The 24,013-nt window shown below is 39.0% G+C and overlaps 1 protein-coding gene across 1 annotated transcript; it reads right to left on the bottom strand.

Moving 5' to 3' along the window:
- Nucleotides 1-313: 313 nt before the first annotated feature.
- On the bottom strand, nucleotides 314-23,538 carry MTNR1B (melatonin receptor 1B). Its single transcript, XM_029960888.1, has 4 exons — nucleotides 23,228-23,538; nucleotides 8,689-8,803; nucleotides 6,076-6,088; nucleotides 314-1,191 (listed from the first exon to the last, which is right to left on the bottom strand). The coding sequence occupies exons 1-4, from the start codon at nucleotides 23,536-23,538 to the stop codon at nucleotides 323-325; spliced, it is 1,308 nt and encodes a 435-aa protein (XP_029816748.1). The 3' UTR covers nucleotides 314-322.
- Between the last annotated feature and the right edge of the window lie 475 nt (nucleotides 23,539-24,013).

Below are 24,013 nucleotides of genomic sequence, written 5' to 3'. Positions count from 1 at the left end.
ATGAATCCTGATACTCTATAAAGAATGCAAAACTCCCACTGAAGTAAAAAATACCTCATTCATGTGTCTGGAAGCAGGATTCAGCTCTGAGAACTAAAACAGCTTGCACCCACCTGCTGCTTTAGTTCTGAAACACATTTTCAATTGATATCTTGTATAAATCACAAATCGAGAGCTATGTGCTTTACCAAGAAGACAGTATTCCAGTCACAAAGTGTTATCCAGATGGAATCCCCTCCAAAAGTAAGCAGGAATGACCAGAACATTGCAACTATATTCTTGGTTTTCTCCATGTCAAACTCTTGCATTGACTATGACATAGTTACAAGGTATCAGTTTTCATTTGGTTATTGTTGTTTAGAGCAGGAGAAGGCTTGCTCTTCTGGCCATCTGTCCCTCCTTTGGATGTGTCCTGGAAGAAAAGCCTTGGCATCCACAGTGACATTAAAATTCGTTTGTATTCATTCCGAAAATTCTGGTTAAGAAGTCCGTATATAATTGCATTAAGGCAGCTGTTGAAATAGGCCATTAAGTAGCTTATAATGAATAACCATTCAGGAACTTTTGGTGCCATTTCTGTAGGATCAATGGCTACAGCCAGTCCAATGAAGTTAAGTGGTGCCCAGCAAAAGGCAAAAATCACAAAAACCACAAACATGGTAAGAAAGTTTCTGAAATCACTTGGCTTCAATCTTGGCTTTGTTTCTGACTTGACTCGTCTTCTGACTTGAAGCACTAAAACCCAAATTCGAAGGTAGCAGAAGCTCACAATGGTGATAGGGACAATGAAGTGAATTACCACAACAGCTATGGTATAGTAGGAGCTTGCAGTCTGGACAAACGTGCATGAATAGATGCGTGGATCATACTTTAAAGAGCCAACAAAAAAATTTGGCACAGTTGCAATTACTGTTAATATCCAGACTAAGGACACATACAGCATCGTGTTCCAACAGCTGTACACTTTGTCATAGGCAAAACTATGACATATATAGCAATATCGGTTTATTGCAATTGCAGTGATGTTGAAAATAGAGCCTATTACACTCAGTCCCATCACAAAGCCACTGGCTTTACAGTGCATTTCACCCAGCGTCCATCCATTGTGGAAAATAGCTAAGAGCACCAGTGGATATGGATACAAGGCCACCACCAGATCAGCCAAAGCTAGGCTCACCACAAATGCATTACCTGGGGGAAAAGAAAAATACATAGGCATAAGTATGAAAGCAAACATAGTTGTGAAAAAGAAGAGAATATGTTACATTATTTTGGATATCTGCAGTGCTAAATTATTGATGATGCTAGCAAGCAGTGGGTATATAGGATCAATAGGGAAATAATTTCACTATTCAACTTAGAACACCATGGAAATATCTGCAGCAACATGATGTTTCAAATCTGTTGCTGACTAGTTTGTATCCTCCTTGCTATTTTTATCTTTAGTAAACATAACCATCAGTGAGACATTACATAAGCATGTGTTGAATTGTTTCAGTGTAGCTAACTCCGCAGCTGGATTGAATAAGATGAAAAGGAAAAAAAGTCTAAATTGTGCCGGGTAGGCAAACCATTATGCCATTCTAACCTATCACTGGAATACTAACAGGCTTAACAAGTATCAAGGAGGACATAAAAGGACTAAGTCTATAGGGATTAGGAGGATGTGATGATTTATGTGTACTCTAAGTTGCTACACAGTAGCCTGTAGTATAGCTATTATCTGCATGAATGGCCTACCCATACAACAGTTATTTTCCCATTGGATTGACTGAGGAAGAGTTAATTGCCTTTACCACCCTATATGGAAAGGCATATTTAATTATACAAGTGAAAAATGCATGCATGCAAGGGAAAGTATTCAAATTCATGAAAGGAGTCTTTAGAACCTTTCCTGATGATGACATTCAAAGAAATCTTAGTGATATGGTTGAGCCATACTGTCTCTCTTTAAACAGTGTCCTTTTCATAAGTTTGAAATTTCTGGGCATTGCATCTGAAGATATTTTGATAAAATAATGAGATAGTAAACTATATTCCTGAAAAATTAAATGCAAAATCATTCTTTAAGAACTTTACCCTAGCAAATAGAGGTAATAACTTCAGATTCTTGGCATTTAGGTAGCATAAAATATATTTTTGGTTTGCATACTCATTTTTTTTTCTGAAAGTCCTTCACAGCATGAACAGATATGCAGAAGACCCAAGTAATTTTTAAAATTGTGCATGGAACATAATGATTTTTTGAAAAGAGCAGTTAGATGCTTACTTCTACAAACTCCAAGCTTACTAGTCCTCATCTAGCAAAGCAGTTCTCCATTTCATTTTAAGAATGTTGTTAAATGGAAGTCATAAAAGCAACAACCACGTAGGAATAAACTGATCAAAAAATGATGGAATTTCATGTCTACTCTGTTTGCTCCATCTGCTTTACATCTGCTTTACATTCCTGAATTAAGGAATGGGGAGCTCTCTGTCTCCCATATACTGTAGGGGACAACTATGATCATTAGAACTTGCACCAAAGTTAGTGAACTTAACGGAAAGCAGGATTATCCACCTGTACCTACAAAACATGACTCATCTCAAGAATGGTGTACAACATATTTTAGATGGTTCCTTGTTATGTATTTAGTATCCTGGTTTATATATTTTAGAAAGCTACACAAGTATTTTCATAGCTATAGTTTTATGATCTGTGAGAAAAGATTGAAAACTAGGGAGACAATTGAGCAGAACATCAAATCAACAAAGCAGGAAGGATATAACCTATTCCCATGATTGTTGTCAATATAAACAAGCTTCAGTCACAACAAGGAAGTTTCAAAGTAGGCACTGAGGAAAAGAATTTAATGGCAAGAAGAAGTAAGTGTGGGAACACCTCACTTTGAGTCTGCCAGTGAAGACTGTAAGAAAACGTTAAATAAGCATTTGTCAGTACTGGCCTACATAAAGCTGATCCCTGTTCTGAGTATAGGAAGAATGACATGACTGTGAAGGCCTCTTCTAGCCATATGGTAAATATGATAAAAGACTAACAAAAGCACAGGGGCATCTTTACAAAATGTATTTACATCATGGCAACAAGAATTTCTCTTACATTTTTTCACCACTTTATCTGACATTAGAAGATAGAGAAGAAGGAAGGGAGGGAGGGAGAAAAAATATTTTTTTTAATGTTTTAGAATGCCTTTTGTAGAAAAAAAGAATTTAGTCTGGGGTGTGTGCCAAGATTAATCTAAACTCTAAGGTCTTCCAGCATCAGCTTATATCTAAAACGTAGTTGTTCCATTGAAAAAGAGTGGGCATTTGGCTCTTTCAACCATATTTAGAAATTTACTGTAAAGTACATTTAGTGAGATATTTTCAAAATTTTGTGTGCAATTTAGGACTTCTTGAAAATTCCGTGTGAAATGAATAAATACAGTTAGCAATGAACTTGTCAAAACCATAATATACTAGTTTACAACTCAGAAGAAAAATGGTCAAATGTCTATAAAGGCCTCAGGTGATTTTTCACTTTTATGGCTGTTTACAGGGTTGAGTGTTCACACTGTGCACTGCAAAGTAAGATCCAATGATATTTTTCTGTCTTTGTGACTGACTGCAGAATTAAATTGAATGTTATATTACTGCAATGAATAGTCTATAAAAGTAGAGAGAAACTTTTCTAATTCATAAAACATAAGTAACACATTGAGAAATCAAAGGTCTTAGATTTCTTTTAGGTGCTTGGAGAAAGTAAATGCTCCTTGATACACCTAAGACACAACTTTTGGAGTGGCTTAAATTATATTCATAAGATAAAACTAAAGAGGTAACTTTTTGGTGCTTGTAACAAAATAGAAAGCACAGAATGTTCATCTACTTGGAATTATTATTGGTACTTCTGGAATTTACCCAATGGACTTTGTTCCTAGACTTCAGTTTCGTAAGAAAGAGAATTACATTCATTTATAAGAAACATTTGTTCACTGGAATGGAAAGACCCCTAATTATAAGCTGTAACTACTAAAAGCCAAATATCTTGCCAAGGATTCAAAAAGATACACATCTGTGCTGTTTTAAATATAGATAGTTGAGTGCATAAAAAAGAATGTAAGTTCTGATAGTGACTTTGGGTGCAACAGAACTAGATTGATATTTCATGAAGTGTTCTTGCATATTAGTTTTCTTACTTCAATTAACAGGAAAAAGAGAACTGTCACACCCTCCTGTAATATTGATATGACCTGATATTGTAGGAATTTACTCATAGAACAAACTTTTTGATAAGGTCAGAACTTTTAAGGGCTGAGCATCTGCCTTCTGAAAAGGCAGCTGACTTTTAATGTCTCTATCAAAACCAGTAGCAATTGCAATCACCAACCACCTTTGGAAGTTTTTCTTCTTTGTTTGGTTTTAAACTGGCTAAAATGATTCATTTTATATCATGGTGTTTTATTTTTTTATCAGGTGGTGTTTTGGTTGTTACTGATTTGTTTAACAAGTTGATATGCATTGCATACATATGTTACCCTCTTTGATCTGCTTCCCCTGGCTACAATCATGTTCATCCTGTGTATGTACTCTTCTGCATCCGTTATTCTTGCCTTTAACATACAAGTGCCTAGCTTCAAGACAGAAAAATTGTTTCTACACAGTCTACTGTGCAGACTGTTGCATTTTCTCTGCCCTTTCCTCTTCTACTGTCAGACTTGGGATGCTGTGTAGCAGCAAATGTAGGGAGTAGGGGCAGGTAAGGCAGAAAGGGTATGAATATGACTATAATGTATTGGCAGATTTTTTAAAATGCCAAGGATCAATGACTTAGCATAGTTATTTTATTCTTCCATTTCTATATCCTAGCCTTAAAGGAGAACTCAGAGTTGCTTTTACAGACTTTTTTTCTATGTTTTCAGAAGGAATGGGTTTATGGCTTAAAAGCCTGTCTGTTTTTACAGTCAGGACTGTTTATAATTAAGTAGCCTTTTGTATTGGCTGAGAATTATGAGAACATGAGTTTCTCTGTGATATCACTCTGAAAACTACCTGTAGGAATTTATCTTTACTAAAGGAAGCAGGGCAAAATCTTGACTTTAATGAAGTAAATAAGAGTCCTATCATTCTATAAAATTAAGCAAATAATTTCTGTGTAGAGTTCGCAGTAATAGACATCCTCAAAAAAAGTTAGACTGACAGACTCTTCTCTTACTTTGGATAAAATTAGGCACTTGAATTACATTTGGATGTAAAAGAACAGAAGTCAAAGTCTAGACCCCTTTCATAGTGCCTACAACTTTTACTTTCAGAAAGAGAAGTAGCAGTACATGAATCTCAAGGCTTGTTGGCCAGAATTCACTACAGCAGGTGGCTTGTTGGATCTATTGTTTGAGTCTAGACCAGCATAGAGAGTGAAGAGGCACATCTTACAGTTGGAAGAAAGTAATCAGTCCTTCAGTCAATGACTGCCCCTCTTTAATCTCCCCTTGTCTATAATTACTATGTAGTAATAGAAACTATTGTCTTGAACTTTCTTGTACAATGTCACCTTTTGAGAACCAGGCTTACATTTAATTTCCAGGCTCAAGAACCTCCTGAATCCTCATTAAAATGAGTCTCAAGGTTTGGACCAGATAAAACAAGAGCATACTCAACTATGAACAAATTGGTATAAAATTGGCTTTAGGTGTCTATGTCTCCAGTCCTGTTTGTATAAGAATACCCCTGAGATTGAAACCAAGGACGAATCTCCATTTAAGCAGCAGATTATTCTGAGTGCCATCCTGAGTGCAAACCTGAGTAAGGTACAAATTCAGAATTCAGGATTTTGGCAAAACAGATGATAACTCTGATGGAACTGTGTAGTAGGTCCCACTCCTGGAGCTTTTGATTGTATATATCCATGTCCATAGTTATTCAGCTGATTATCTTTCTCAAAATTTGAGTTAGTTTTGGCATATTTTATGGAAGAATTACATAACAAATTAGAAGATTGTGTTTTCAGAGCCAGGACTTCCACTAACCTTTCAGATATGGCTTTTAAGTGGGAGTCCTGGCCACCTTATTGCTGATTCTTGATGCTGCCAGTGATACCTGCATTTCTGACCTATCATATTTTCTACTGGCCCTCAATTCATATGATTCTTGAAGCTCGCTTCAGGCTTGTTTATGGGGGTTGTTCTTAAGTCTTGCTCTTCAATATTGAAGGGAAATGTTGACTCTGGAGGGACTGAAGAATTGGTACCAAGTAGGCAGGCAGAACCAAGGCCTGGGTAGGTTTTTGTTACTCTTTTGAAAGTGGCTCAGCTAATACAGCTTAATGGCTTAAATGGCATGTAGAGAGACATAAGCTGCTCCTGCAGAAAAGCTGATGCTTCGTACTTTCTACTAATTTTTGTCTTGAATTTTGACTTCTTTGATTAGTATTCTTTTACAGTATTTAAGCTCTTGTAGATCTTGATTTTTTTAAAAATAGGTAATTTTTAAATCTCTTTAAAATCTCCTGTGTCAACTTTTTTATCTCCTCACAATCCATCAGAAAAAAATAGAACCTGCTACACTAATTCAGATGAAACTCCATTCATATCAGCAGGAACGAAAGAACCGGCAATGGACACCGGTAGCAGGTGGAGCAGAGAATTAAGTCTTTCACACACTGACATTCGAATTCCCTGTGACATTACAAGCCAAGACCTAGGGTAATCTTTGATTTACTGAGACATGTTAATCTGGTATGATGTTCAACAGTGTGTTGCTAGCAGAAGGTTTAACATAATGCTCCAAAGAAGTGCCAGATGAGTTTTTGCTTTCTTTGAATATGACAGTTTAAAAGCAGTGATATGCTCTTTTGTAGTTATGTTTCATGACTTCAGCTATTAGCGGGATATACTGCAGACTTTGATGTAAAGGAGAGGCAATATATTTTCACTAGAACAGCGTATTTTAGAGACTCTAGCAAAAATATAAACAATGAATCAAAGCTGATCTTTGATTTATGAAACACTCAGGTTATTTCTTCTTTTAGGAAATGTGTGTTCTATGAAACTGTTTAGAATAATTGGTGAATATAATTTTCCTGTGATATGTCCAAAGCAAAAGTCATCACTAGAAGTAGAATTATGAAATCATTCAAGTTGAAAAGTACCTTTTAAGATCATCAAGTCCAGCTGTTAACCCAGCACTGCCAAGTCCACCACTAAACCATATACCACATCTGCGTCTCTTTTAAATATGTCCAGGGATGGTGATTCCGCCATTTCCCTGGGCAACCTGTTCCAGTGCTTGACAATCCTTTCAATGAAGAAACTTTTCCTAATATCCAATCTAAACCTCCCCTAGTGCAACTTGAGACCATTTCCTCTTGTCCATTCACTTGTCACTTGGGAGAAGAGACTGAGCCCCACCTGGCTACAGCCTCCTCTCAGGTAGTTGTGGAGAGTGATGAGGTGACCCCTGAGCCTCCTCTTCTCCAGGCTAAACAACCCCAGCTCCCTCAGCTGCTCCTCATCAGACTTGTGGGCCAGATCCTTCCCCAGTGCCATTACCCTTCTCTGGACACACTCCAGCACCTCCATGTCTTTCTTGGAGTGAGGGACCCAAAACTGAACACGGGATTCACCAGTGCCCAGTACAGAGGGATGATCCTGCTGGCCACACTATTGCTGATACAGGCCAAGATGCCATTGGCCTTCTTGGCCACCTGGGCACACTGCTAGCTCATGTTCTGCTGTTGACCAACACCCCAAGTTCTTTTCTGCTGGGCAGTTTTCCAGCCACTCTGCTCCAAGGCTGTAGAGCTACCTAGGCTTGTTGTGACTTAAGTGCAGGACCTACCACTTGGCCTTGTTGAACCTCATACAATTGACCTCGGTCCATTGATCTGGCCTCTGCAGATCCCTCTGCAAAGTCTTCCTGCCCTCCAGCAGATCAACACTCCCGCCCAACTTGGTGTTGTCTGCAAACTGACTGTGGGTGCACTCGATCCCCTTGTCCAGATCATTGATAAATGACCCCAAGAAGAATGCAGGACTCCCAAGAACAGAAGCGTAGCATGCAAAAAGGACCTTGAGATTTTGGCTTTGTGACTTGCAGACTCCTGGGCTGGGATAGACCTGTGTTCTTGGCCCTACATCTGCAACTACCAGTTAGTACTGGAAGCTACATTTGCAGGAAATGAATTTTTAGCTTATAAGGCAGAGCTCTCAGGTGTCAATACAGTCTTGCTGAAGAGAAGTACACAGGTTGCAATGTTGTTTGATGTGTTTTTGAGATCATGATTTTGGCATGCTTGGCATCCAGGTATAAACACAGCCCAAAACAAAGCCTCTGCTTTTTCTGTGTGCTCACTCTTCTCCCTCAGGTTAAATATGGGAGGACCAGTCCTTGCTGTGAGTTTGCTGCCTTGAGTTTGCTAATAGACCACAGGTGCAGAAGTGTTGTGCTGTTAAAAACTTAGTATAAAGGCTTGAGGTTTCTAATTCCTAGGTGTGTAATTTTCCTCTCCTGTGGCTCCCTCTGGTGTGAATGGGGACAGTGGTGATTCTCTGTTGCCACCTGGTGCATGAGACACAGCAGAAACATGGGCAGGAAGCAAAAGAAAGTGGTGGGTTCTTCTGGAGCAAAATGCTGATCGTTAATCAGATAGTACATTTTACAGGGTGATAAATACTTTTATGGGCTTCTGATACTTTCTGAGATTGCAGGAACTTTCCTGGTACTGGATGTTCTCAGAGATAGAAGGGGAAGCAGAAAAGGCAAGACAGATTCAACTACTAGAGAATTCAGTTGCCTAGTAGTTAGGACACTTCCATGGTAGAAGAGCCTTTTTTTGAAAAAGAACTTGAGTTTATGTCTCCCATAGTCCACTTCCCCATAGACAGTGCCCTACTCACCAGCCCTGCTGCTCTTCTGGGGTTATTGTGCTTGTCTCTTTCTAGGTTATGTTCAAGAATTTCAGTTTATAATCAGAATACAGGCCTTATCACTTGTATTGTAGAGTGCTCTTCATCAGTATGCAAAAAAAAAAATTAAAATTGAAAATCCTTCTCATGATTTAACAGGTGAGAAACTAAGATAGGGGGACTCTCCCAAGACCCATTAAAAGAACACTCCAGGTTTATGAACTTTGCTCTTGCTCTTCTTTAATAGATAATACCACCTCTGTTAGGTACACTCTGAAAAAAATGACAGCACCAGTACAGCATGCTGCTCCAAAATGACACCACAGTGATATACTGGTACTGAGGGATGGAGCCAATAGAAGAGCTAGAGCTATTAAGCAAAGCTAGTTGAATTCAAAGCAAATAAAAGGGGGTGGTTGCAGCAATAGATAATAAATCCTTAACAGATTTTGCAGTTGTAAAAATTTTACCTGTATTCAAGAGAAGGTTGGAAAAGTAAGAAACACCAGTTGAAGGTTACTCAACAGACATAGCATGGTAAGTTCAGGGAACCCTTTGAGCTGGAAGGAATCACAAGTGGCAAGAATACAGAAGTATCGCACAGAGTTGCTCTGTTCACTGTTTTTCCTCAGTGGCTGCTTACATCTACAGTTAAAGACAGAGCATGAGGCTAGCTATGCCCTTGGTCTGCACCAATACAGCTGTTTCTGTGATGGGGACAATAGGTTTTAGTGACACCATGCAGAAGCACAGCTCTTTCTCAGGCTCCTCTGTTGTGGTGGTCTGAGTGCTATGATGTGACATTGCAATTCAGAACCTTGCCAGCCACTCTACACAACTAGCCTGGTTTGGTTGACTAAATGTTTGAAGGAGCAATACCCTTGTTCTGTCTGTCCAGCCACTTGCAACTGAGCTGCATTTTGCAGCAGGTTCAGGGCTGAAGATCCCTTATACCCATGCCCTAACACTGAAGTCAGGCTCTTTACCTTCAGGGTAGTCTAGGATGGCAAAAACCATGTTGTTGCTGAGAGAATCATAGAATGGTTTGGGTTGGAAAGGATCTTAAAAATCATCTAGTTATAACCCCCTGCCATGAGCAGGGACACCTTCCACCAGACCAGGTTGCTCAAAGCCCCATCCAACCTGGCCTTGAACACTGCCAGGGATGGGGCATCCATAACTTTCTCTGGGCAACCTGTGCCAGTGCCTCATCACGTTAAACAGTAAAGAATTTCTTACTAGTATCTAATCTAAGTCTACCCTCTTTAGTTTAAAATCTACCCTCTTTCAGTTTAAATGTCTCTATCTAGGGTAATCTTGCTTTTCATGCAGGGAGTGAAGCTAAGACCTTTACCTAGAGTGCTTAGCGCTATGGGCACCAGTGGCAGCTCAGCTTCAAAACCTCCAGTTGCTGAGCACAAATACTAAATAACAACAAAAGCAGACTGTTTTTTCACTGGCCTATGAAAGAAATAGTGTTTCCTGTATCTGCCACTATGTAAAGCCTAATTTTCTTCTCTTGAAGTAATCACAGCTGTTGATTGCTTCAACCAAGAAAGAATAGGAAACCTACATGTACAACTGCAAGTATGAAAACTCATTTACTGCTGACAAAAGGGCTAATATGAAAAGCTGTAAAATACAACAGGTGCAATCTAGTTAGATACTATAAAGAGCTAGGCAACCTATAATTTTTAATAACTTTTTTTCACTCTCAATACTCTATGGCATGTCATAGAAGAAAGAAGTGAAATATGTTGCATTTTGTAGGATGCTATTTTGTCAAAAAACAGACAAAAAACCTGCCCTAAAGCTTGTTTCAGATCAACTTTAAAAGACTGAAGTGTGGAAGCAAACAAAATAAGGATATTTGACTCCTAAAAACTCTGTAGAAAATTTTTATGCCCTGGCAGATATTAATTTATATTGTATGAAAGGCTAGTTCATCTTCTATGACCTTCAATATTACCTTCTATTACCTTCATCTTTGCTACTGTCTTTAGCTTGAATTTGTGTCAAAAGAAATGATGTTGGTTTCTTCCTTTGTTACGGCAACAAAACAGTGCTCAAGTCCTTAGAATAACTTAACTTCCACCTTTTTTTAGAAAGGAGGACAGGAAATTGAAAAATGAAAATAATTCTGTTCAAACTAAAACCATGTTTTGTTTTGTTAAACTGTTTGATTTGTGTTTAGTTTTATTTTAATATTTACTAGCAGATTAGTTGAATTAAAAAAAACCAACAAAACAAACAACTGCTCTCAGACATTAAATAGTTTGATTTTAAAATATAAGGCTAAGATATTATGGAAGATGTTTTAAGTTATCAGACAGGTATATGAAGTGAATAAAGTTGGGACTGTTGCAGACTATGGGACATACTCAGCCAAGAGGTTTGGTTATCTGTGATAAGGTGCATCTTGTAGCTTTGCCCTGTAGACCCATTTAAACAGAACAGAACTTTCTGATTTATATAAATGTTGGGATCTCCTCTTGCAGAAACAAAGACATGCAAGTGGTAATTTCCACAGTGATTTGCTCAACTACTCTGTGGGGCTTCAGATGAAGGACTCGCAGCATGTGACAGCTACAGAGTCAGAAACAAATACATGCAAAGTATGTACATGTCGACTGGTTACATCTGCGAAAAGAAATCAAATTTAAGCCCAGTATTGCTGCTATGTACTTTTAGGTGTTCCTATGTTCAACTCCAAGACACAGTAGGGGATACTGGATTTTTATAAAATGGGATCTGATACACTGCAGTAAATAGAGTATATGGGAAAATCTAATATGGAAAATACTTATGTTGGCAAGTTGCAAATGCTTCTAACACCCTCTGGAGCCCCTTCATTATGACCTTCTTTTCCTTTCTTTTGTTTCCTGTTTCACCTTCCTTTCACCAAGGAAGAAAATAGATGATACTTGATGAAAATGGCCTTTATAATCTTCCAGTGAGGAAAAGTGTTACCTCTTTTGTTCTGAGCTTTTGGAAGGCCTCATCATTGTATATGCATAGGGAGATGAATGTCTGGAGAAGCTGTTGTCAGTCTGTGCCATCTGCTTCTTTTGGAAACAAGGTCTTAAAGCAAAGTACACTGACATGATTCATCTTATAATGATACTCACAGATTTGTAAACAGCATGTGAACATATGAATAAATAAAATGCTTTTGGAGAAAATCATTGTGTATTCTCTTCTGAAGTATTAGCTGGTTTGTGTTTCAACTCAATACAGACAAAGCGTGTAATGATCATTTGCTGAATCAAGATCTTTTCTGAGAGCCAGTAGAAACCTTGCAAAATGTGTAGATCAAAGCTCTGCTCTGGCTGGGCTGTGAGTCATGACATTGGTGAGAGGTAAATGAGGGGTGACAGCTAGGCATAGGCATTCAACCAATATAGCCATAGGGTCATGGAAGTTGGAATTGATCTCTGGAGATCATCTAGTCCAACCCTCCCATTCATAGAGGGATCAGCTACAGTGAGTTGTTCATGGCCATGTGCAGTTGGGTTTTGACTATCTGCAGCCATGGAGACTCCATAACGTCTCAGGGTGACCTGTTCTAGTAAGCAACAAGTATACAGGATATTCACTCTTTTCACTAGGGAACAGAGGGAAGATGCTATTGATTTGGCAACAGATGAGGGCTCTACTTGGTCTACTAAATAGCAGAAGGTATGTAAGGTCATACCTGTTACTATGCATGTAAAGACAAGACATGCTCATTAACAGCAAGATGGAGTTGCTTGGTCAGGAGAGATCCCAGTGCAGATTACAGCATGCAGGGCTTTGTTTTGTTTGTCCTGGTGTCTTCTGATTCCTTGTGACAGCAGAATCTGAACAGTCTCTGGACATAATGGTCTGAACCAAACAGAGAATCTGGACTAACAAACATTTACAGACCGCTAAATCTACAGACCAGGAAAGGTACAGACTTCGAGGGGTGGAGGGTGGAGTGTGGTGAGGGCTGCACAGAAAGAGGCAGGAGACACCAGCTCCTAGCAAAAACACTTTTGGAAAGCAATTCCCACTGGCTTTAACACAGCTAGAATTTTCCTCCTTACCTACTCACACACTAGGTTCAGTTTACCAAGGTTGCAGGATCCTGTTGCACGTGCTACTTTGATGATCTTTGAGCACTGTGAGCTGCAGCTAGCCATTCAGACTAATCCCTTGTCCTAGGAGTCCTAGGTGTTATTCCCATGAGTGACCTGGTGGCCTGTGATCCAGAAGGAGCAGTGGGTGACTTCTGTCTGCGTAATGTACTGAGTCACACCTCTTTTACTGTGTGAATACACCTGCAAACTGGATCAAGTCAATATAATTTTTACTAAATCAGGCTCAAATGGAAATCACTTTCTTATATGCTACATGAGAATGTTGTGTTTGAAGGTCATGTACTTCAATATTTCGTTTGCTCTCCATAAGCAGAACAGATATTCTTGCTTCATATTGAACCAGGAAGCTGACTGTTCAGCAAGTTTTACAGTCTTTATGGTCCTAGCCTACCAGGTGTTTAATAAGTGTGACTAAAGAGGATTACATTGTTTTCAGATTATCTAAAGGCATAATTACAGGACCTCAAATTAGTTAATTTTTCCTCTACTTTGAAACAACAGATGTCCAGCACTGAAATTGGACTCTGAATTGTGTAGTTGATGTTTCATACCCAGGACCATAATCCCAGGTAAAATCTTTTAAACTTTTTTAACCCACTTACCAGTAGATAATTTTTTCTAGGCAAATCACTATGGTTAAACCATCTTTTAACAAGACCTGTTTCAACGTCTGATTAACATTTTACAAATTTTACTTCTTAGGACTTCAAAAGCAAGCATAAAAAATAAAGGAAAATCTTGATAACATGAAAACTTATGCAGAAAACAATCTGTTGTCCATGGGCTGTAACCTCATCTGTGAATATAATAGCAAGTACTTTTGCAGTCACTTTAGAAATATCACAGGGAGGCTTTATGTCCTTGAGTAGAAGTGCTCTAAGTTTCCACAGCATAACAATCATTTTCTGACACTGTATTTTATGCCAGTAAAACACCTGGAACATAACAGTGTACTATATGACTTGTGGCAGGGGACTTTGAATTTTAAATTTGCTTTCTATCGTGACCTCTAATGTAACAAGACAAAGGCATACAATGATACCAGACCCCTATTAATCAAGTATTTTTTCCTCCATAACAATTTAAAAATTACACTCTGTACATTCCTATGAGTAACAACTGATTTTAAACAAGTTGGCTGTAATGTTTAGTCTCTTGAATATAGATTCCCAAGACTCTTAAGAACCATAAGTCACAGTTCCCAGAACTCAAATTAAATGCTATGTGTACTTGAAGTCCTGGGAAAAATGGACCTGGCTTTAGAATGAGAGGACACTAAGAATTTCAGGCTTGGAGAAAATCATAGAGACATGAGGATGCCATTTATAGGTTCCTGTCTTCTTTGCAGTGATATATTTTACAATTCTGTGCTAGTTCTGAACTTACGATTAGTTAACCTAATTATATTTACAAGACTGATGTATTAAGTGGATATTTTTCCTGTTAGTCAGACTGCTAGCTCCAGTAGCTGCATGTGATATCTTCTGACAACAGTTGTTGCCTACGTTGTGCAAATATGGCAGTCTAAAACAACAGATGTTGTTCTGCAGCAGAAAGGTGACCATGTTTGTGGAAGCGTCGTGTAAATTATTGTAGTCTTCACAGAGGTATTGAAACCGATCGAAATCTGTAAAAAGCAGCTGAAAAAAATTAGTAACTTTGTCAGAGGGTTTTCTTCTCCAGATGTAATTTAAGCAGCATTTATTAAGCAGTGAATTCAAATACCTCTATAATTAGTAAATAATTAAAATATAATCCCAACAGTCAAGATCTTAGTCACTTGATGAATGTGTTTAGGCTGTTGGTATCTGCTATCATGCCAAGACATAACTGTCGCCTACGCAGCTGAAATGTCAGGAAAATGCTGACTCTAAAATAGCTCAATCCTTATCAATATTGAGATCAAAAGTAAACCAAAAGATTCCAAAGCAGCTGCTGTTGTTAGGGAAGACAGTGGAGTTGCACCCACAGCGATTTGGATATGTTTCTGTTGGCTTTTCCTGTCAGGAAGTCTATTTTATCCATATCAAGGTGGAAGATTTAAAAATAGAACGAAATAGATGAAAATTGCCATAGCATTTCTGCCTCTCTGCAAAGGAAAAAAAAAATGGCTTTGTTTTATCAACTCAGGATAACATAGCTGTTTTCATATTCTTGGGAACCAGGCAATGTACTTGCCAGTCTACATCAAGGTACCAATATGCACTTGTAAGGGTTAACTTTTAAGAGCTAAAACCTGGAGCATATCTGAAGATACTGGTACTCATAACAGGTCTGAATTGGAGTAGGAGTAGAATTTACTCCTAGAGGCAGAGAACTGGTTGTCACCGATTTAATGAGATGAATGTAGTCTCCTATAACATCCTCAGCACAATGATTCAAGTCACCTGGTGAATATATATCTGCTAAGAATAGATGAAAAAACTAGTCTTTTAAAATGAGCTGTCCTAGTGCTCCGTGAGGAGGTTTGGCCTCATAGCTCTTTGGCTGATTGTGCCAAAAAGCACCATGAATCCTTGAATTGCTTCTGCTGGTCCATCCAAGAATAGAGCTGTACTGCAGAGAGGTCATTCCTCATACAGTCAGTGAGTCTTGAAAAAGAAACTGCAGTCCAGAGTCCAGGAGAGAGCTGGCAGGAAAGGGAGTGCTGCTAAGCCACATGGGAATTACCATAATACAGCTGCTAAAAGGTCCTTTGAATTTCCTGTATCTGAGAATATGTTTGTATTGGATATTTCAGGGAGATGAGGGAAACTTATTCATACTCTGAAAAAGAATAAAAAAAAGCTGTTTGACTGTGTTAGATTTGGCCCTGTGGAGAGCCTGGGTATGCTGTTGCAGGAAAAGCATCACACGAACACCGTCCTTTGATTTTCCTTTTGCTCAGAACACAGGTAGAGTGGACTTGTGCCAAATGAAATACACAATGTAAATGTACCCTTAGATTCTTCCATTACAGGTTCAAGAAAACCCTTATACTTCTGCAGCTTAACTAAATGCTTATCATTTTATTTCCTCCAAAGTTAAGCACACCAAAGCTCCATTTACTAAGTAGAATAGAACTTACCATTATATTCTAAAATAAAAGTGTCTTGGAGCCAATCTTGGCAATAAAATTCCTATTCCCTTGTCAATAAAATGAATACTTCCTTTACAGGATAAAAGTAAATTATAATTTAGAGATATCATCTCATATTGGTATTGCCAGGTGCTTCAAAGGAGGATACAAAGTACCCTATGGCTGCAGAATAACCTGTCTCAGATCAGAATTTTACCTTAATCTGGATTCCCTGTGATGCAAACTGATAGAGAAGTTATTTTTCTACTTTATGATGTTTCTGTACTCCTAAATGCTTCTTTCAATCCCTTTAGGCTCATAATTACTTTACAAACTTTCTGCTTCCCAAATATTTTAAAATTCTGTATTCTTTAGATTTCTTTTCATCTAGAACAATCTTAGCTTGGTGCTTTTCACTTTTTCTAAATTTACTTGCAAGATTTACCTACTTTTGCTGAAGGATACTTCCTTTGTTAAAGTAATTTTCCTGTTTTGCAAATGAACAATACTGGTTTTTCACTTTGGCCTTCTACTTTTGGAATTATGAACAGGTTAACAAAGTTTAGAGTTATTATTTCATAAGTAACTTTGAAGATTTATTTTCTCATCTGATCACTGTTTGAACCAAGTCTCAAGAAAAGAGGATGGAATTGGTGATGAACTTATTCTATTTCCTCTCCAAGAAGAGAAGTGTAATTAGAAGTATGAGATGAATCACAGGCACATGACTGAATAATTCTAGAAGTGATGTAGAAAGATTTGGAGTATTGATCATTTGGTGGTATTTTCTGAGAAGAGGTTTCATATCTTCATGGACAGACTTCACCTAAGCATATGGAATACCAGCTTGCAATCCAATCTGGCAGAATGAACAAAAAGAACTTGAAATTGAGAGATGGAAAGAGAACTTGAAAGGAATCATGCAGTTTCTTCATTTAACGCTCAGGGCAAGGGAATTTTGGCTTCAAGAAGGTGGTGACAAAAAGTACAGAAAATAGGAGCTCAAACACTGAGGAGTTCAGCTGGAGGGGTAATATAAAAAGCAGCAGAGTCAGTAAAAGAGTGCCAGGAACCTATGCAATAAAATAGGGGATCCAAAACCAATAAGAAATAAAAATAAAACCTCATGGAAACAATTTTGTTTGAGTGGAACTGCACCAGTGATCAGAGAAGAGAAATATTAACCGAAAAGTCTATTGTCTTCATAAAAGGGGGGAAAAGAGAGAGACAGCAAGAGAGAGAGAGAATGATATCTATTTTGGTAAAAGCCAAAATTACACTGAGGAAGAGTTGTAAAGACAATGTGCATGGAAGTATGCAGAAACCTGCAATAGGATGAGAACATCTCCTTTTAGTAGGAAAATAATAATGGAACCAAATTAACAATGCGACACTGCAGGTCCTCATATGTAAAGAGGAAAGTAAGCACACAAATGGCTGCTGAGTTCTGGATATACACCCAGCAGATTTCTTCAATACAGTCTATTTGCCAACATATCCTGGCTTTTGTTTGCATAAAGAACAAAGACATCCCTGAAGGGCCTGCCATAGAAAATACGGTTGAATTGAAAGCAAGGAGGATTATTTTGGTTAAATTAAATGGAAGAACTAACAAAACAGATGTAACTAAGAAAGGGGCTTGCACATTTTGATAAATAAAAGCAGCTAATTAGGAAAGTGAAATCAATTGTATTGAGGAGTTTAGGGACTTGAATGTGGAGGAAGGTTGGCATTTCTTCATACTAAAGTTACAAAAATATTCTCTGTAAGTTGCATCCAAGAGAGGGGAAAAATATAAGAAAAAGTTCCAGATCTAGATGGAGGAAAAAGCGTCTCAGTAAGGATACTGAGGGCAAGAAATGAGGCTAGAAGTAACAGGAAAAGATATGTCCACCAAAGAAAACTGCTAGAGAGAGCAAAAATTGATCAAATGGGAACTGACAAACCCCCTAAACTTCATTGGCTTTGTGAAGTCTTCTAAAATGACTAAAATGCTCTTTCAGCACAATAACAAAAGGAAAAAGGAAAGACAAGTTACTCAGGGAGGGGAAACCTGAAAATTGAGTTAAAATGGTTCCTAATCTGAAGAAAGATTTTGCTAGAGCTTTTAATGAGGACGATGATGGTGGTCTTGGGGACAAGGCAGGCTGGCAGGTGAGGAATTAACGTATCTACAATAAAAATGTCAGAGAGATTTAGTATACTTGATGACAGGAATTTTTAACATCTGTTATCTCGGAAATAGTGTCATCTGTTCTGAAAGGACAGAGAAGCTACATGTGGAACCTCTAAAAAGGGACTGAATGTGTTCTCTGGTCCTTACTGCCAGTAGGGAAGTGCTGATTTCTCTCAGGCTGTGGCAAAGAGCTTGGCTTCCACATGCATCCCAAAGAGCAGAGTTGCCATGACTCACTTGCAGCTGTGGTGCTCCCACACTTTACTACCCATTTCTTTTTCCCTTGCTACAGTGCTGCACAAATGCTGTTTCTGTTTGCATGAATGGTGCTTGCAGTAAGCCAGAAGAGCAATTAGTCAAGGAGTAATGAAAACGGTAAAACAGTGTTGCCACTTCTGGAAGATTCCTTCCTCTACCACAGAGTGTGTGCTAACATGGCACTTGTGTTCAAGATGGGGAATTGCTGTAAAGGAAGAAAGAATCAAGAAATCCTTGGGCTCTTAATCTCATCCTAATTGTAGGCAAGGTTGGAGAAACAAACTTGAGAGGATAGGAAAATAAGAGATGCAGTTAAAGACAAATGGAATAAAAGTCAATGCTTATACAAAGCTTACACAAAGTGGCTGTACCAACAAATCTGATCATCTTTATTTAATAAAAGCTGGACTTGGACTTTCTGTACCTGAGAGGTTGCTCTAAATGGACCTTGGAATCACCAGAGTACCACTCACAGTCTGTTGCTACCACTGCCTGGATGATGATGAAAGAAAACTGTTGGACCAGAGGGAGATAACCTACATTGAAGTAACTTTGTCTGCTTCAGAAGTATTATGTCACAAAACACAAAGAGAACTAATGAAATTTTGTGATAATACAAAGTTGAGAGCCTACATTGATACAGGGAAATGTCAAGATCTTTTTTTGCTTGAGGACTAAAAGAGCAGAAAGTGGATAGAGTATAATAACGTGAGGTATAAGGTCAGGTACCAAAGGAATAATTGTGTAACAAAAGAAAAAGAAGAGCTGCATCAGCAAGTCAGTGCACCAAGAACAGCCATCTATATGATGCTATCACATAAAAGGAAAATGTGGCTTCAAGGCATACCAGGTCTATTTTGTCCATCCAGGAAAGGACAGAGTGGAACAGAACATTAATATTTTCTTGAAGGTATTGGTGGTATTTCCCCTGCATTATTATGAACAGTTCAGTTTTCTGTTGTTAAGACCTATTAATTTAGTTTGGATAAGTGATGTAAAAGGCCTAAAACAAATAGGGAAATTCAGACCCTGGCTAATTAGAGGAAACTAAAAGCATTTTGCTTGTTTAGTGTGGAAAGAAAAAAACAGGTTGAGAGGTAAATGTGCTTAATCTCCATTAATATTGCACGAAAGTTCTCACCAGGTGGAGAAATGATCCATTCAAGTTAATGACAGTTATAGTTCTACAAATAAAAGTATCCACTATAAATTAGCAACTAATAATCACAGAGTTAAAATAAAATAAAAATTAGTTTGAACCACAGTATTATTACACAGAGATAGAAATTCTTTATTTTCAGTGTTAAGTTCCATGACCTTTTTTGAATATTGAAGCTATATTCCCATCAGTTTCTTAGTATTGAGCAGCTTCAAGCTGAACATGAGAAAGAATGTGAACACCAAACATACACAGTCCCAGGACTAAGAAGTCCATGGATCCAGGGTTCGAGAAGTCAGGAGTACAAATCTGATCCCATAAGAGTGGGATCTCATGCTCTGCTTATCAAAATATATTCTTCTCAGCATCACTGCTGATATTAAAATACAATTTTGCCAAGTGGTTTCGGGAACCAGGAAGCATATTGAACATATCAGCTGTATTGTTTTTTTTTTTTTATGTCATTCTTAGTTAAATCAATATGATCTTTTGGAGGACAGGCAGTAAGAAGGAGGAAAATGTGCCTTTTTAAAATGAAACTTGACAATTTACTAGGAGAATTACATTATATCTTCTGACTTCATATTTGATTTCTTTTCATCTAATTGTAGGTGGTTACATTCAGACAGTCCTTCCTCCTGCTTCTCTTTGTTTTTAGTGGAGAGACATTAACACTTTTTTGGGCTGAATCAGGTATCTTAATGTAGATGTATAAAAAAATTGTTAGGTTAACTATTCCCTGAAAATGCTCATTTTTCTCCATTGATTACAAAGGGAGCCCAAGGGAAAAAGTTCAGAAACAGGTGTCTCAATTTAGTCTTCCAAGAGATGAATTCCACCACAGGAGACAACTGTCCTCTATCCCAGTGGACAGGAATAATTATAGGGGAGGAATAAAGGAGGGAAAGAGAACTGGTTTGATCAAAGAGATGAAGAGTAATTTAAAAAAGCATTTAGCAATGGAGAAAACTTACTGTCAGCTATAGAAGAGAGATGTGGAGTGAGGGCTATGGAAAGAGCATGGAAAAAGACTATAAAACTTGGTTATATTGCTGAACACATTTATTTAGTAGACAGAGGAGTACCAAAGTTAGAATTCTACATTCAGAAATGTTTTTTTTTTTACAGATGTACCTATGAGAAATATTGTCTGTCTCTACAGTCACACACACATTAGACAGAACTAAACATGCAAATACACCCATGTCATTACAGGTAAAAGAAACATGAATTTTGATTTCATTTGTGTTGCAACAGCACCTTGCTATTCAAATGGAAATCAGAATCTCATTGTGCTGCGTTAGCTGTTATATATAGAACGGAAAATACTGCAGAGAGTGAAGAGGGCTGACAAAATGCACTAAAAATATCACTTTCCACTAATGTGTTCTTTGGCAATGCACCAAGGTTAATATTAGACCTTCTTCCAGAAGTCAAAGGGTCCCAAGTCCTCATTACTCTTTGAAATGATATTGAGTTAATTTGCCTAATTCTCACTTCTCACTGATTTTATGCTGGCTTTAAGGCCAATGAAATATAAATGGTTTGCTTTATCTTTGTCTGTGGGAGATGCCTTGCCAGTTCCCACCTTCTGGAGTGCCTCCTACCAGGTTCTTAACCCACCCCATAATGTTATGTTTATAGCTATGGCTATAGGAATGTATCCTGAAATTCTTAAAAGCATCTAGTGGTTTTGATTGACTTGATGCACCTTCACAATAGTTGATCATTCAGTGGTGGTTGAACACATGTAAACTTTAGCACTTCAGAAGTTTAGCACTTTAAAAGCTACCTTCAACTGGGCACAAAATCAATAATTGTTTTTTAAAATTCAGAACACATTTGACATTTCAAATAGAAAGACAGGCTAATTTAATTTTATTATTTCCATATATTAAATTTTATTTCATTTTGTAGTGTGTTGGATGAAATTACTCTCCTCCCAAATTAGAACTGATAAAAGCATTAATTTCTGTAAATTAAATCACTTTTAGAGATCAGAAGTTGCTCAGCCTCTCCCAGAAAGACTGGGTGCAATTATGTAAGACAAGCATATTGATTCATACCAATTATGCTATGCATTACTTGGAAGAGTCTCCACAAAGTTTCCCTAAAACCAAATTCAAACCTGGGAAAGAGGCTTCCGTATGATCTGAAACAATCATTCTGCTGTAAGGCTGGCAAAATTCCCACTGTTTGATGAGTGAATGAGCAATGTCTAGAAGCACCAGTCCTACCCATTCTCCATTTCTCTCCCGCTGAGCATAATATGTATCAGCTTAAAGGCTAATGGGTCATTTTATTTCACTCCATTCTTGAGCATCCCATTATATAACAGCATTAAAATAGATTTACTTTTGATCATGCCTTAATTTTCAGGAGAGTGATGCATAATCACATTGTTTCCAATTATCAGATTTCTCTGTAAAGTCTAGGACAGAATAGTGTTGATAAATCCCAGAAAAGTGCTAACGTCCTGTTTTGCTTTCTGAAGGCAAGATTACTGTTTGCACTACAGAAGTGGACAGAGCTGGTTAATTTATTCCTTAATTTATTCCTGTGACTTATTTGAAGTCCCAAATTCTCGTTATCCAAGAAAAATCTCTCATTAGCTTCTTCAAAGGGAACTGGGTGCTCATAGTGCTATAGGTCTTCCTTTTTTCTTTGTTCATCTGGACGCCCTGTCTCTTGTCACAACAATTCCACTAACTTCATTTTGTCCCTCTCTGACATCCCTTATTACAGCCCTAACTCCTTTCATGACATATTTCCTCACCATTTCACTTTCTACTACATTCACTCCCCTTGCAAGTACAAAGTTTCTTATGTCCTTAGAAAGGAAAACTGCAAGTCCACCTCCTTGTCCATCTTCTTTCCTTGTCGGAGGCTAAGGGCTCCCATGTACTGCCTTAGCTTTCCACCACTTCCCCATTCCCTTTATCACTCCACCCACATCAGTTTGCAGTCCTCTTCCATTCTGCTCCCTGCTTAAGAAATTTTACCTGAAAAGACCTCTGTGGACATTTACCAAACTAATCCTCTTTCCTTTTCACCTCCAAGAGCCATCTCTCCCTGATGTAAAACTACGAACTGGCAATTTAAAAGCTATTTAACCTCGTGAAGATTATGCAGAAGGATTTTCCTGCTGTTCTTCACAGTACTTATCAAAGATGAAGAGATCGTTGGAACAGGGTCAGTGACATCGCATTAAGGATGATCCTAGAAGGAGATCAATTAGTGGGCATTTGAATTAGATAAGACGACCGTTTTTTTCCCCCAGCGGTCCTAGGACCGCAGAGCACTTTGATCAGTATCTTGAAACTTACTTTTCCAGGCATCACTCTCTTCCAGTCCAAACCCTCCCCTCTGCTGTAGTTTGAGCGAAGGAAACGGTTCAGAGGAGAGCCCCTGTCTTGCTGCCCCCCAGCCGGGACTTGATGCCTCGGGCCGGCCGTCCTCTCCAGCGAGAGCCTGTTCCCTGGGTGTTTCCTCCCCCCGGAGCCCAGGTGCGAATCCCTCGGGAACGCGCCTTCCTCTAGCGCCGAGGGGGCCAGGAGAGCGCCGGTGACTCACGGGGGTCCCGAGGGATCGGGTGGACTCCCTGCCCCCAGCCCCGCTCCTCTCGTCCGGGGCAGCGCCCGGCGCTGCTCGGCGGCCACGGCCCCCCTCGGGGAACGCAGGGCTCCGGCTCCGGGGTGTGCCGCGCCGCTGCCCCGTATGGCTCTGCTCTCTCGTAGTGGCTTGGTGCCCTTGATGTGCAGCCCAAGCACGAGCCAAAGGACCGGCACTACCTCACCCAAACAACCCTTCCAGACATCTTCGATTTTGGCGCTGGTCCGTGGGCTGTGATTGCTCAACCTCACGCAAACGGGACTCGCCGGCATCCCTCGCCTGTAGTTAGACGTGCAACCATGAGGGAGAGCAAGACTCACCCCTCCCTAAACTGTTTTTGCCCCTAAGTATGATTTAACTTGAAGCAAGGGCGAATGAGCGCCTCCTTCCAGTTAGCAGGAGCTCTAGACACCCCAAGCGAGACACGCCAGCCCTTGGGAAGCGACACTAGTCCAAAAAAAAATAAAAAAATCAGAAACCACAACACCAAAACAAACCCTTCCCCCCCCCAACAAACCACAAACAAAGAAACTCCCCCCCGGAGAAACAAGTCAGCATCTGCCCCTCCTCTCCCGTGCCGGGGGAGCACCTGGAGGACCGACGGCAGAGCCCCCTGGCTCCCAGAGCTCAGGGGACCTTGCATATCGGACCTCGCTCAGCTCCCCACAAAGTTTGGTTACCCCCACCTGCGTGCGCATGGCAAAGAATGGCACTCAAGACCCGAAGGAGGGAACAGTTCCGGGAATT

Source organism: Manacus vitellinus, unplaced genomic scaffold (genome assembly GCF_001715985.3).
Source record: "Manacus vitellinus isolate BGI_N305 unplaced genomic scaffold, ASM171598v3 scaffold_2_pilon, whole genome shotgun sequence".
Classification (NCBI taxonomy): Eukaryota; Metazoa; Chordata; class Aves; order Passeriformes; family Pipridae; genus Manacus; species Manacus vitellinus.
Note: the sequence above shows the minus strand (reverse complement) of the source record. Positions and strands in the feature narration are given on the sequence as shown.

What these genes read in the sequence shown, in the direction of transcription:
- MTNR1B (XM_029960888.1), bottom strand. Translation starts at nt 23,538, where the DNA reads ATGCCGGCGAGTCCCGTTTGCGTGAGGTTGAGCAATCACAGCCCACGG. An exon ending in CCCGATCCCTCGGGACCCCC is followed by an intron (nt 8,804 to 23,227) that starts GTGAGTCACCGG and finishes TTTCAAAAAAAG; the next exon opens with GCTCTTCTACCATGGAAGTG.